At 41.7% G+C, this 13,860-nt stretch overlaps 1 protein-coding gene across 1 annotated transcript; it reads right to left on the reverse strand.

Moving 5' to 3' along the window:
• Positions 1 to 1,455: 1,455 nt before the first annotated feature.
• Positions 1,456 to 12,564, reverse strand: ATP6AP2 (ATPase H+ transporting accessory protein 2). The gene is made up of 9 exons (XM_030468792.1): positions 12,405 to 12,564; positions 9,756 to 9,886; positions 8,009 to 8,137; positions 6,092 to 6,187; positions 5,772 to 5,909; positions 5,393 to 5,446; positions 3,917 to 4,066; positions 3,433 to 3,549; positions 1,456 to 2,538 (listed from the first exon to the last, which is right to left on the reverse strand). Exons 1-9 carry the CDS (start codon positions 12,472 to 12,474, stop codon positions 2,344 to 2,346), a joined length of 1,080 nt encoding a protein of 359 aa, XP_030324652.1. The 5' UTR covers positions 12,475 to 12,564; the 3' UTR covers positions 1,456 to 2,343.
• Between the last annotated feature and the right edge of the window lie 1,296 nt (positions 12,565 to 13,860).

Consider the following 13,860-nt stretch of genomic DNA (forward strand, 5'->3'; position numbering starts at 1 on the left):
AATTACAGCAGCTTTACACCTGTAGCAAAGACAGGTCTTAATTTCTAATACCACCTTAGCACATTCTGTGATCACTGTATGCTTTAGCAAAGATGTTGCAATTGACCAGAAAGTTTAGGCAAGTCTCAGGCATCTTGTGCATCTCCATAATGAATGAGGGAATTGATATAAAAAGACTTAAATGTAAACTTCTGATTAGAAATTCCAAAGAGTGCTTTGAAGTATCAGGGAACCTATTGCAGCATTGTTTTTAGAAGAGAATTTTAACATTTTAAACTTCTAAGTACTGTTTAGGAAAAGCAGAATCCCATAAAGGAGCTTAATCTATTTCAGCTCCTTTATGTTCAAGACAGCTGAAAACAATGCAAGCTTTAAATATTCCCAAAGCACCAATTTCAGCCTTAGCTTTGTGTCTGTTAATCTTTCACTGCAAACCAGCCCCTGCAATCTGAGAGAAACCTGACAGTGGTCCTCCTTCTTCCTGACACAAACATTATTTTTTAGGATATAGTTTAGTTGGAAAGATTTTACTATTGATGTACCTACCTCCTTTCTTTAGATCATGCTTCCTGATGAAGTTCTGGGGTATTGTCTTCCATATTAAGCAATCTCAAAGCAGTGAAATTTAAAACAACATATAGACTCTCACTTAATTGCTTAGTTAAAACATCAGGGTTCACCCCTACCCAACAGGATGATACAGCTGCACTTTAATTGGTTTCATACTAAAGTTGTACAGCTTCATCGCATGGATTTCATTCTTGTTAAAACACTACAAGCATCTTACAGAATGTTCAATAATTAGACTACATGTTCTTGCCAGAGAAACCAGCAGTGTAACTTGTCCTTTCTATTTATTGATCTTAATCACCCAGATTAAGTGCCATTAATTTTAAATTATTATAACATACATTACATTGAATTTTCCTGCGCTTGGAAAAGCTGCAGCATGTTGCTCCATTCAACATGAAACCTTATCCAGGATCTCTAAGACATTAACAACTTCAACCCCTCCAAATCTGCTATTCCCACTAAACAAGACATAAATAAATTCAATGAGCAGGTCTGCTCTGAAGTAGAATAAATCTCTCCAAACAACAGGGAAAGTTAAGTACATTAGAAGACAACAAGATGAAAGGTAATTTCCATTCATGCTGCAGGAAGAATTCCTTTTACCAAGAAGAGCAAATGAGTTTCTAAAAAGTAGGTAGTTCCAAAAACTACTCAAACTAGGAGATTAACTGCTTGTTTTAACTACACTCACTATCTGGTTTAAGGAAGAACAAGCCATACGTAAGTGATCTTCCAATATTTGCTTTTGAAAGACAGTTTTGAAAGACAGTAACAGTTTAAACTGTTACTGACTTAGGCCCACTGTCAGCACCTGCTCTATTCAAATGAGCTCATACTACACAGACACAGCCACACCTATGAAACCACAAAGAACAAATGCAATCCAGAACAACTGTTCTTTGTTTTATTGAATGGTTGAAGCAGGACTACAATCCAGGTATATTTAAGTCAAGTGTTGGTCCACTCTTAGAATCCAAAAGAAATTATTTTTTTCAAACAACATCAACACAAATGGAAGGAATATGAAGCATCATAACAGGAACTTTCAGCTGTATGTGACATTAGACCATGATCAGACTGATGCTACTTCAATAGTGACAGACTCCTCACTGTACAGACCAGCCACATGAGTGTCATTTACCTTCAAATCATTAAAGTTCAAGATAAAGGATCCTTCTGTCTACAGCCAACACCTCACCTACCAATATGAGATCAAAACGCCATTTGTGCCACTAGAATCATAATCTTGTAGAAATACTTCTATATTTAGTATTTTACTAAAGAATAATTACTATCCTTTCTGGTTACATACAGACATTATAAATATTTACATCAAACATTTACAACTGGTTCATAATATACAACATAACAATTTAGTAATAACTTCTAACCTTTCAGTGTAGAAGTTTTAAACAATATGTTTGTTGCTATCATAACTTCAATTTATCTGTTTTGCACAGGGCCACAGGGAGTACAGGGCATTTCAAAACTTATGTTACATAATTAAAAAAATGGAATGATGTTACTTCAATAACAATTATTTTGGGGACTTTTTCTTTAAACAAGCAGATTTCAAATTTTAAATCCTATCTGCTACTACTAACATTTAAAATAGGTTTTAGAGGGGGGAAAAAACCCAACAAACAAACTTAGAAATAAATACACCTTTAAAAAAAATCCACAATTAACCATACCAGAGTATTTGTTTTCCACGCATTTTAAAGGAGATCTTACTCTTCATCATTTCCTTGCAATGAAATGCAGTGTAGTTCAATCCATTCTTATCTTCTGATTTGTCATCCTATAAATAATGCTGTCATACCCAGGATCCATGTTCCACAGGTTGTAGGAGATAACTATTACAGCTAAAGCAAGACCTATCATCATCCACAGAATAATGTTGAAGATCACAGCGTAGTTGTAGTTATATGGATAGGCAAGGTTATATGGATTTTCTGTTTCAGCCTGTAATAAGGAAAAGTGAGGGTATTACTTTAAGGTTAGCCTGCACACAAAACACATTCCAACCACATTGAAAATCTGAGCAGTCTGAATAGGAGAGAGCATTTTTTTCCACACCATTCTGATGCTAGGTCCCAGAAAGCAGAAGTGGTTATGTGACTGATATCAGTGGAATCCAGATACACTGAGAGGTTCTTTGAAACAGAAATAGTGACAGGAGCCTCACTGAATTCCATGGGGATGAATTCAAAACTCTGCACCTGGGACAGAATGACCCCCAGGTGACAGAGGAGACTGGGCTCTGACCAGAGCTGGGCAGCAGCTCTGCAGAGAAGCACTTGGAGGTCCTGGTGGACAAACTGAACAGGAGTCAGCAGTGTGCCCCTGCAGTGATGAAGGACAACTGCATCCTCAGTTGCATCTGGAGTAGAGGCAGCAACTTAAGGAAAACAGTTTTTCCCCCCACTTATGAGGCAGGACTTGCATGCACTGATGCTCAGGAGAGAAAAGTGCAGAAGTGCAAATTGGAACAAGACTTTAAGGGAAAAAGTTTTCACAGTCAAAGTGGTTAAGACTTTAGAACAGGCTGTCCAGAGAGGCTCTGGGACTTCCAGCCACAGACTTTTCAAGAACTTGGCTTAACAAGGACCTGAGCAGTTTCATCTAACTCCTAAATTAATCCTACTTTGAGCAACAGGTTGGACTGGATCACCACCAGAGGCCCTTTTCAACCTGAATTACTATGTGACTAAGTGAAGATCAGTGAAGACAGGTAAGCTGACCTTTCACACCCATGCCTAAATTATAGTCAGTATTCCAGTCCCTTAAAAATAAAGTGTAGACATAATTTGGAGAGCTTTTAATAAGGTAGGATACAGAAAAATGTGCATCTATTACCTGTGAAGACTGGAGAATGGAGCGAGTCTTCCTCATGAGGGGAGAATTAAATGCTTTTACAGCCACCACTTCTACTACTGCATTTCCACTATACAGATTAAACATCTCATCTGCAAACTGGAAAATCAAAAGTGATTTAATTGCAAACCTCTGCTGTAGCCACAAATTAAGGAGAGTTTTGTTAGTGAGATGTACTAAGCCACAAGATGTCAGCTTCAGGAATAAGAAGCTTATGAAAGTTTCAAAACTTCACACTATTTTAAAATTCCACTAAGAAAGTGCCAAATTTCACCTGGTTTGCAACATCTCTTGAACAACTGGATTTTAAAAACCAAACAACAAAAACAAGCATCAGTCAAGCCATCACTAATGAAGTGACAGTTCAAAGCAGAAGATAGTTAATAAACTAACTCCCTTGCAGTTAACACAAAAAATTACTTCCTTAGTATTCCTGTGAGTTTTGTCTGTTAAGTAGAAAGTGTACCTTTTGCAAAGAGTCCACAAGAATCTGAGAAGCATCTTTGAACTGCTGAGAGTCTTCCCCATACCGCTTTCCAACCTCTTCCAAACCAGTCAGTTCCAGAGAATACAGGTCTGGAGAGTGATCTTTGGCTAAGTGCTTGTGTCGAGACAGCTTTGGCACATCATTGAGGGCAGAAAGAAATTAATTCATACACAGATTGCTTTAAAAACACATTTCACAAAATCAGTTTGCTGGGACTAACCCAGTCATATTCCATATTCATTAGGAAGTTGAATTTCTTGCCAACTTAACTAGATGATGTCCCCAATTTTTCCTTTTCTTATTCTAAGAGAGCAGATGAAAATCATGTAGCATCTATTTCTTATGTGAGGTTATACACATGTAAGGTGGAGCTCTATTAATAAGAAATGTTATACTTATTCACATAAGAATCCTTGTTCTGTAATTTCTGTAAAAATAAAATTTGGAGGAAAAAAACCATAACTACAATACTTGGATACTACTCTTCTATCTGCTGAAGCTGGTCCTTGCCCATGTACAAAAATAGTTTATTTAAGGAATACCATCCCATTCTCATAAAATCCAATCAGTATAATCCAAACTATCTCAAAGGACAGCAGTGACATTCTTGCAGTTCTGCAGGTGTAAAGGTACAGCATTATTTGCTCACACAGAAAGTCTCTGAAAGTAAGGAATTTAATCTTTTCCTATCTTCCCATCTACCTGAACTATAACAGTTCTAGTCTGCAAGACAAAAACTAGTTGTTCCATCTCATTTTCCTAAGGGTCCCATTGCTGTCCACCAGCCCTTCACTTAACGAGACCTTACAAGTTTTTCATGAGTTTCTTTTCCTTTAAGTAGCTGAGGGCTGCAATTTAAAGGGCAAAAATACCCAAATCAAACCAGAACAAATGCTAAACCACAGCAACAAGACAGTAGCTTCTCAGTAAAAAGATCCTAAGAAGCTTTTTTCTTAAAGAGCTCAGAATCAAAAGCTCCTCTCTCCACTGGGACACTTCTATCACCACCACACTACACAAGTCACTCCGTTTTTTTCAGATTAAATATTATGGTGATATTCTGAATTAAAATGGCTGACAGGGCAAAGAACACATGTACCATTAATTACCATTATGCTTCTCAAGGTAGAAAACAAGGAAAGCCCCAGCAAATTCTTCATTCAGTAATTCCTGTGTCTCTAGGTATGGAGAAACAGCAGCTCAGAATTCCCTCTGTTGTCACCATATTACAAACCAAACTACAGATGGCTGAGGTTCCAATTTTCTTCCTTCAGGGACAGGGCTGACACAAATAGCTTGAGAATGCATTATTTAAACTGGTTCAACCAACTGATGACACACCTGAACGTGTCACTGATTGTCAAGCATCCTGGTTATGGTTCTCATGGTTATGTGATCTCTGAAGCTTGCTACATAAGGTGGGAAAAGGTTTAAAAAAAATAAATAAAATCTTACCAGGCTTGCAATATCATGTAGGACTTGTAGTTCTGACAGGAAGAGCAAGTCAACCTGGAGCAAGAGGCAGGAAGAAAAAGACAGGTATTTCCTTTGATGAAACCAAAGTTAGGAAAATCTCATTTTGTTGCATGTCTCAGTATGTTAAAACAGGTTATGTCTCTTACAGCATCAGAACTTTCTAGAAGGAAATTACTCTTTAAATAAAGTTATGTTAAAAAGAACTTGCAACTTACTACTTAGAATTCAGCTAGAAAAAAATTAGGGTGGACTCTCCTAGGCAAAGCAAGGGGGAAAAGCAGAAAAAATAAATGGAAAAGCACAAGCTAACTAAGAATATTAGAAAAAAAAAATGTACGAGTTTCCACTGGTGTTTTACCTCATTGTTTCTGCTGAGGGAGTTGAGAGGAAGGGAGCTGAGAATGGAGTTGTCCTGGAATAAGCGGTTCCGCAGTTGGCGCAGTGTGACAGAAAGGTCTTCAAATACAGAGTTTGCCTTGCCCACCATGTACACTCTCTGCAGGAATAGCCATTGTTTAACAAAAATAGAGGCTAGATTTTCTAGTTACACATTAATGATCAATCACATTTGCAAGCTCTATCCAATACTATATATTTAGAGTAAGCAATTGGTTTTGCTCCAGCCACACAAATGGAAAGAAGTTTACTATCTGGAACCCAAAGTGAAGCAATACTCACCTCCTCACTGGGGGCCAGCTGCAAGACCACAGGAGTTTCCTCAGAGAACAAAGTATGAATAGCGTTTGCAACACTGTCAAGACTGAAAGGAACAGCCTGGAAAAGAAAGTTTAGTCAGACTTTCAGTAAAACAGGGCCTAGCAGTATCAAGGGAGATAATTTGCTTAACTACAGAAGTCTGGGAAAATAGAACAACCTGTTTTTCAGCAAAGTGTATTAGTGTTTCCAAAGGTACAACAGCAAATTATAGGAGCCAATGTGAAAAACAAAACATCAGCTGTGTATATATGAATAGACAATTTATTTGTATATATGGTGGATGCAATTAAGAACTTGTCACGGTTTAACCAAACTGGGGCAGAACTCCAGGGGGCCATGACTTTATCAGAACTTAATCAAAATTTTAAGTGCAAAGATGACTGGAGGCTTCAAGTGTATTTACTGTTTCTACAAATTATTAATGCTAAATTATTGTCAGGTACAGACAATACTGTACCAGTTTTAGTCCAGGCACCATTTCAGCAATGCCAACATGTAACTGTGCCTGAAAGAGTGCACTGTGCTTCAAAACTGAAGCAAAGGTAGATCTATGTTAAGCTGAATTGGACCAGAGCTCAATGTAAAGCTACATAATATACCGATTAAATGCTGGTATTTTAAAATAGGTTAAAAGAGTGCTCGATAGCTGTAAAAGTAATTTCATAGGGAAATCATCACTTCATCTTGGGGTGTGCAATCAGGTGTCAATCTCATTACATAAAACACTATTCTCTGTTGCCAATGATGATTTCACAGCTTTGACTGAAATAACAAAATAAATAAGAGCGCAGCACTCACACAGAGTCAAAATGCAAGGTAAACTGGTGCAAAATGAAGTTTTCCAAGACGGACAGAAGCAAAATTAACTAGAAATAGCCTGAAAAACAATTTATTTGAAAAGGGCTTGTGGGCTCATGCTGGACAAAAAACCCAGCTGAACATGAAGAACTGGTCCAATACTGCAGCAAAACAGACTAAAGCAGACATAAAGGAAACGTGAGTAACAGTCAGCTATCAGTACCTCTTAAGTAGCTGTGCTCCTGTTAAGATGTGTGAGGACAAAATCAGATAACAGGAGAAGAGGCAAGGGGCATAAATTTAAAACCAGGAAATACTACCTGAACGCAAGAAAAGAGCTTTTTACTTTAATGGTGATCAAATACTGGCACAGGTTTCCCAGAGAGGTTGTGGTGTCTCCATCTGTGGAGATACTCAAAACTTGACTGGACAGAGTCTGCTTTAGCTGACCCTGCTTGGTCAGGGGGCTGGACTAGATGATTTCAATTACCTTCCAACCTAAGTGGTTCTGTGATGCTGTGACAAGTGTGAGAAATGACTGTCAGCAAAGTCAGACAGTGAGAGGTAAATGTAATATTGCTTGTTTTCTTGAGAAAAGAATGGAATGGTGTCTCAAAACAGTGTTATTTCAGAGTCAAGTACTTGAGGAAAACTCAAAATAGTTAGAGGACAATACAGTACAACAAAGAATCAACATCATATGAAATGCTATCACACACTCAGTTCAAGCAGAAAAGTTAATAATTCTGACTATGAATCAGTAAGTTAATGTGAGAAACCATGGATTCTGTCTCTTAGTACAGACATATTAAAGTTGGATGCCTTTGCAGAAGAACATACTTTGGTTGATGAAGTTACTGAACTCAAAACAGGAGGCCCCAGGTGATTTCCCATCTTCAAGAGGAATCTGACTGGATTATTCATCTATGCAGCCTGACCCATCATTCTAGGGGATTATGTGAACTTCAGGTAAAGTAAGAAATAAGTGAACATCAAGGACTACAGTAGAGAGTCATGTACTTTTCATCCAAGCTGAAGAGTCACAGAAATTATGACACAGTTCCAAACATGGATACTCACGTTCTGGATAGGATAAGAAATCCCTTTAACTGGCAATGTCAGCTTGTCTACTCCTTTCACTGTTATCATCACAGTAGCTCGTGGTCTGTGAAACAGATCACCCACTGCAAGCCCAGGCCAGGGAAGGTCCTAATAGAAAATAGTAAAAAAACCTTGTATTTCAGAAGCAAAAAGAGAGAAGCTCTCTTCCAACCATCACAGCAAAACATCCATCTTGTCAGGCACTCATCTGCCTGAGGGTAGGAAGGCTCTGCAGAGGGACAAGGACAGGTTGAACTGATGGGCTGAGGACAGCTGTATGAAGTTTAACAAGGCCAAGTGCCAGATCTTCCATTCTGGTGACAAGCCTACAGGCTTGGGGAAGAGCGGCTGGAAAGCTGCCTGGTGGAAAGGGGCATGGGGGAGTTGGTAGACACCTGGCTGAACGTGAGCCAGCAGTGTGGCCAGGTGGCCAAGAGCATCCTTGCTTGTATCACAAAAAGTGTGGCCAGCAGAAGGGAAGTAATCATGCCCCTGTACTCATCACAGGTGAGGCTGCATGTTGAGTACTGTGTTGAGTTCTGGGCCCCTCACTACAAGAAGGAAACTGAAGGGCTGGAGTGAGTTCAAAGAAGGGCAACCAAGCTGGTGAAGGGTCCGGAGAACATGTCCTGTGGGGAGAGGCTGAGGGAATTGGGATTGTTTTGTTTGGAGGAGATCTTATCATGCAAACAGAAAGGAGGTTCTGTAGGTAGGTGGCTGTTGGCCTCTTCTCTCAAGTAAATAACAACAAGATTAGAGGAAATGGCCTGAAGTTGCACCAGGGGTGGTTTAAAGCATATTAGATATTAGGTAGAATTTCTTTACTGAGAGTAGTCTCTGAAGTTATTTAAAAACCATGTAGATGAGGCGTAATTAACTGACATGATATTTTCAGAAAAATCCAAAACATGGACTAAACAGATCTGCATTAAAATCAGACTTATCAGATCTCTTGCCTATCTGCACTTTTGAAAAAATGGGAACCAGCCTCCCTCACTAGCAGTGTTAGAATATCCCAGCTTGCAGCTTTGAGTATCTGGCCACAAAGACACTGCTAGAAATGCCTAAGCTTTCACATACTGCTTCAACAGCTACTCATTCCTGCTGAAGCCCAGCAAAAAATAAAAAAATCATCAGGCAAGATGGAATCAATCCAAGGGCTCCTACTCATGTGCCCCACTTTCAACATCACTAAAATTGTGTTCAAAAACCTAATTTGGAAAAACACTACTATAGATTAGGTTTTGAAGCCTTTGTATTACTTCCTATTTGGTTGATTAACTAAGCTCAACAGACAAGCTTGCTGACCTGGCAAAATGCCTGTATAGCCAAATCATTTCTCACAGTTCCCAAGAGCTGATCCCTATGGATACAGCTTGTAGACAAGAAATGACAGTGGTTTCCATAGATTCTCAGTACATGGTCACAGATGGTGGGATACAGCATGCAGTTGGGTCTCAAAGGAACTGAAGAACACCATAGTAAAGACTCCACAGGCTTGCTTCCTTCTGTAGCTGATGATTCAAACTACCCAGCTAGCACAGCCTTTTGCTGCTCATGTGACTGATACAGCTTCTGCCCTTGGAAACCACTCTTTGACAAGTCACAAATTCCTCAAGACAAACAAGATGATACTTTACATATTCCAGCACATGATGGGAACATCTGTTAAGTGAGCACATCTGTAGTGGTAGAGGCATTTCAAAAATCACAACCTGAAACATACCTCTTCAACAGAAAAGCCCATGGATAATGCAGCTACATCTGGGATGCGCTCACCAGGGATGGGCCAACTTCCATCTCGAAAAATAACGGATTGAGGTGATCGTAAGATGCTAAATTCATCACCACATACACCTAAAAACAAACAAACAAAAAAAAGCTGTCAGAATTTTTAGAAACTTTCCCTTACATGATCACAGAAAAAGCATGTTAGAACTTAGTAAGATTCCTTATTTCTTGCTCTTGTACCTTTCAATTCTTGTAACAAGAAATGAGAACCAGTTATTTTAATGCTCTGGAATACAAAATAAGGTTTGGAATACAGCAATGACTATGGACCCTAAAATCCACATTAGCAAAAGTATACAATTATTCAAGCAACAACACAATACACTTCTGTGTACTCACAAGCGGGTCGTGAGCAGAGTTAAAGTTCAGAGCCTGTTAAGTACACGCTCAGCAGACTCCAAAAATCACACTAGCTCACAAGCAGCTATGCACCAACACTCCTCTGCTTCCAGGACTGCTTGGCATAACATCTGTTTTCCAGCAGCCAACAGCCTGAACCACTGAACCCAGAGGCAGGAGGATCAGCAGAGTCAGTGCTGGCTTAAACAGAGCACTGCCAGGAACAATCTGGCTTCTGCAGAACAGTTCCAGTGTCTCTGCTCTGCTTTCTCAACCACACGACCTTGTGAGCTGTTCTTCCTCTGATGCAGTACTCGCCCTAAAGTGATCATGTGAAGCCACAATCTGCAATATTTCTCATGCTAGGTTTTCACTGACTTGTGATGCCCCCTCTCCTCTCTTCCCCATTACCTCGACTAGAAGGTTGACTAAAAGCATTATTTCTAATCTGTATTATTATGATAGTAATTCATTGTGTAATAAAGTCAGAGACAACCCCATGAAATAAGAGATCATCTTATTTCAGTCTAACTTCCTATTTTGAAGTCACTTACGCATAACACCCATACTGTGTACACAAGCATTTATCTAAATAAATTTTAAAATGCATTGGTGTGTACAAATAGCAACACGCACAATGCAAAATGTCAGATATATCTCCTCCAATGAGCAATCTGTGTATGTTTTTACCAGAAAACTAAGCTGGTGCAAGACTCAAGAAGATCAATCAAGTAGGAGAGCAATAAATATTTGCAGGCCATCTAAGTTTAATTTTAATTATATAAACAGTCTGACTACATACTTCAAAATTATATTAAGGTAATTCTTAAAAAAAAAATTCTGATATTATCACTGAAAACTACTTAACAACCCAAGCAGCTACATAAAATAGTTGTCCATCTACTTAAAATAGTTTGCAACTGCAAATCTAGGGGCTGTTTACAAAAACAAAGCAATAGTAAACTGATTTAGTAAATCAGTAAACTGATTATAACTTGTGCAGTTATAATCTTCCCTAATATTATTTTAGCCAAACTGACCTTGAAGATGCTGTTTAAAGCCTGGATGATGCCTACAAATGTTGTCAGTAAATCTGAGCTACATTATGCCAAACAAACTAAAGGAACAAAGTCCTGCAGTTCGGGTGGGGGGAGGGTGGCAAAAGGAAGGGAACAGGCCAAACCAGCAGATGTATATGGAGCAGATTCAAGCATTTGTAAAATTGACAAGTATTCACTGGATGGCCTGCTACCAATTTTAACAGTATATCAAACTGTATTCAGAAGAACAGAAAGATTTCCAGACCAATTTGCTTAGGAAGGGATTAAAAAAAACAGCCAATCACTACAAATATTTTTGCTTAGTCCACAGGATTTCACATATTGCTTTAGTTCTTCACAAGGCTACAAGACAGACACACGTTATTGTTGGCTTGCTTAGGACAAGGCTATTTAGGTGGATACAATTAGAGCATTACCCTTTTTAACTACTTTTGCTTTGCTAGGTTTGTTCAAGATCTCAGCGAGCAAACCTGAATCTGAACTTGGGAACGAAAGCCTTTTCCTCAGGCACACTGTAACTCCTTGACCACCATACTCCACTAGGTTACTTATTCTGTGAAGTCTAGAGAGTAAATTCCGAGATGCAATTCATCCCCTACACTGCTAGACACCCACATACAGAAAACCGAACCCAACTTCTACCTTATGAAGGTAGAAGCCCCTGAAGAAGAGGCCGCCTCCCAAAAGCCTTTCTGAGTCTATAAAATGCCCTACACGGACCTTGGCTTAAAAAAAAAATGGAGAGGGAAACCTTCGAGGAGCTGGGGAAGGTGGGGAGAAGGGAGCTGCAGTAAGGGCACCACACGTATCCCCTCACACACGACATACACGCACCCTCACCACCACCCTACGTACCCCTCCGAGCGCTTCCCACAGGTAGGAGAGCCCCCGGAGCACCCTCTGTGTGTGGGGGGACGGGAGGGAGTGCAGGGCCCTCCCTCCGAGGCTGCACTAGGTGCTCTTCCCCCCGCCCCCTCCGCAACTCTTCCTCCTCCCCCCCGAATCGATCGAACGATCGATCACACAACACCGTTGCGCCCGTGCTCGCCGAGGCGCCCGGCCGACCCTTCCCCCGCAATGTCGCTCCGCAGCCGCCGCCGCCCGCCCGCCTCCCCCCACCCCGGCCCCTAGGCGGCCGACAGAGCCAGCCCCCCCACCACGCTGTCTCGATCCCGCCGTCTCACCAGCGAGGCAAGCGCACGTCACCAGCACCGCCACCTCCAGGACCCGACGAACACCGCCGCACCGCCCCATGTCCGCCGCCTTAAGGGAAACCGGTGGAAAGAAGGAACCGGGCCGGGCCGCACCGCCCGGGATACAGATGCCGGCAGCGCCCCGCCCCCTAAAGTAGCATTGACGGATAAGCTCCGCAGCCAATCGGAAGGGCAGGTTCCGGGTGGTTGGGCGGGACTATGCCTGAGTGACTGACGGTTTGACCATTCACCGACGGAGCCCACCCCCGCCCGGTCACGGGGCGGGACGATCAGCTGAGGGGATGTCTCTACGGAAGGGGAGGGAGTGTGTGTATGTGTGGGTGGGTGGGAGTGTGCCTGAACTTGAGTGGCGTTGCCACTTGGATGGTGTGAGATCGCGGCACCGTTTTCCTCTCCGCACCGTATTTTCAGAGGGGAGATCCTTCCTCCCCGGGGTGACCGACGGCTCATTCAGCCAATAAGAGCGCGAGATATAGGGCCTTTGCCCCTCCCACTGCTCCTCTGTGTGCCCGCCATGACGTGCGGCGGGACCGAGCGACTTGGGGGGGGGGGGGAAGGAGCGGGAGAGGAAGGGGCTCTGAAAAAAAGAGCTCTGAAGGCGTTCTGATTGACACCGAAATGCACCATTCAGTGAGCGAAAGCTCCTGCTCCGCTCTCCCAGCAGCGGGGTAGCGTGGGGTGGTCTGGCAGGGAAGCTGTGGCGTGAGGATAGGCACAGGCCTTCGCCCTTGCCATAAAGTGACCGCAGCTTCGGCAGAGGATGTGCCAGGTGCCCCAGTTCTTCTGATGTGTCCCTTTGGCAGTGAGGTACCTGTTGTACCTTAGGGGAGGACAAACATCCATGGATGTGCACCTCCTTACAGTTTGTGGTTTGGACATTTATGGAGCAAGCAGCCTTCAAGTTGTTTTTCCTGAAGGGGGCCTACAAGAAAGCCCAGGAAGGACTTTTTACATAGGCATGTTGTGACAGGGCAAGGGGTAATAGCTTTAAAATGAAAACGGTAAATTTGGGGTTTGACATTAGGAAGAGATTCCATGAGGGTGGTGAGATGTTGGAAGAGGTTGCACAGAAAAGCTGTGGAGGCCCTTTCACTGGAAGAAGTTCAGAGCCAGGTTGGATGGGGCTTTGAGCAACCTGGTCTAGTGGGAGGTGTCCCTGCCCATTGCAAGTGGGTTGGAATTGGTGATCCTTAAGGTCCCTTCCAACCCAAACCATTCTGTGTTTCTGTGGTTGGTCTCATTTAGCTGGTGAGGGCTTATTAAGGAAGTGGAGAGGCCAAGAGGAGGTGTTTGAAAAATTCCCGCCCACCTCCCTGATTTTTTTTTTTTCTTCTTGAAGTCAGGCAGGCTTGGTGCTGTGACTTCTGTGCTGGGGAGCCTGTTACGTTGCTCATTTGCCTCTGGTGGAAAAATCTTTTCCTAATAT

The sequence above is a fragment of the Calypte anna genome, chromosome 1 (assembly GCF_003957555.1).
Source record: "Calypte anna isolate BGI_N300 chromosome 1, bCalAnn1_v1.p, whole genome shotgun sequence".
Classification (NCBI taxonomy): domain Eukaryota; kingdom Metazoa; phylum Chordata; class Aves; order Apodiformes; family Trochilidae; genus Calypte; species Calypte anna.

Bases quoted from the DNA above. Each gene is read 5' to 3' on its own strand.
- ATP6AP2 (XM_030468792.1), bottom strand. From the start codon at position 12,474: ATGGGGCGGTGCGGCGGTGTTCGTCGGGTCCTGGAGGTGGCGGTGCTG. The intron at 8,138-9,755 runs GTATGTTTCAGG...ATTTTCTATTAG, and splicing joins TGGGCTTTTCTGTTGAAGAG to GACCTTCCCTGGCCTGGGCT. The intron at 5,910-6,091 runs GTGAGTATTGCT...CTATTCCTGCAG, and splicing joins AGCTGGCCCCCAGTGAGGAG to AGAGTGTACATGGTGGGCAA.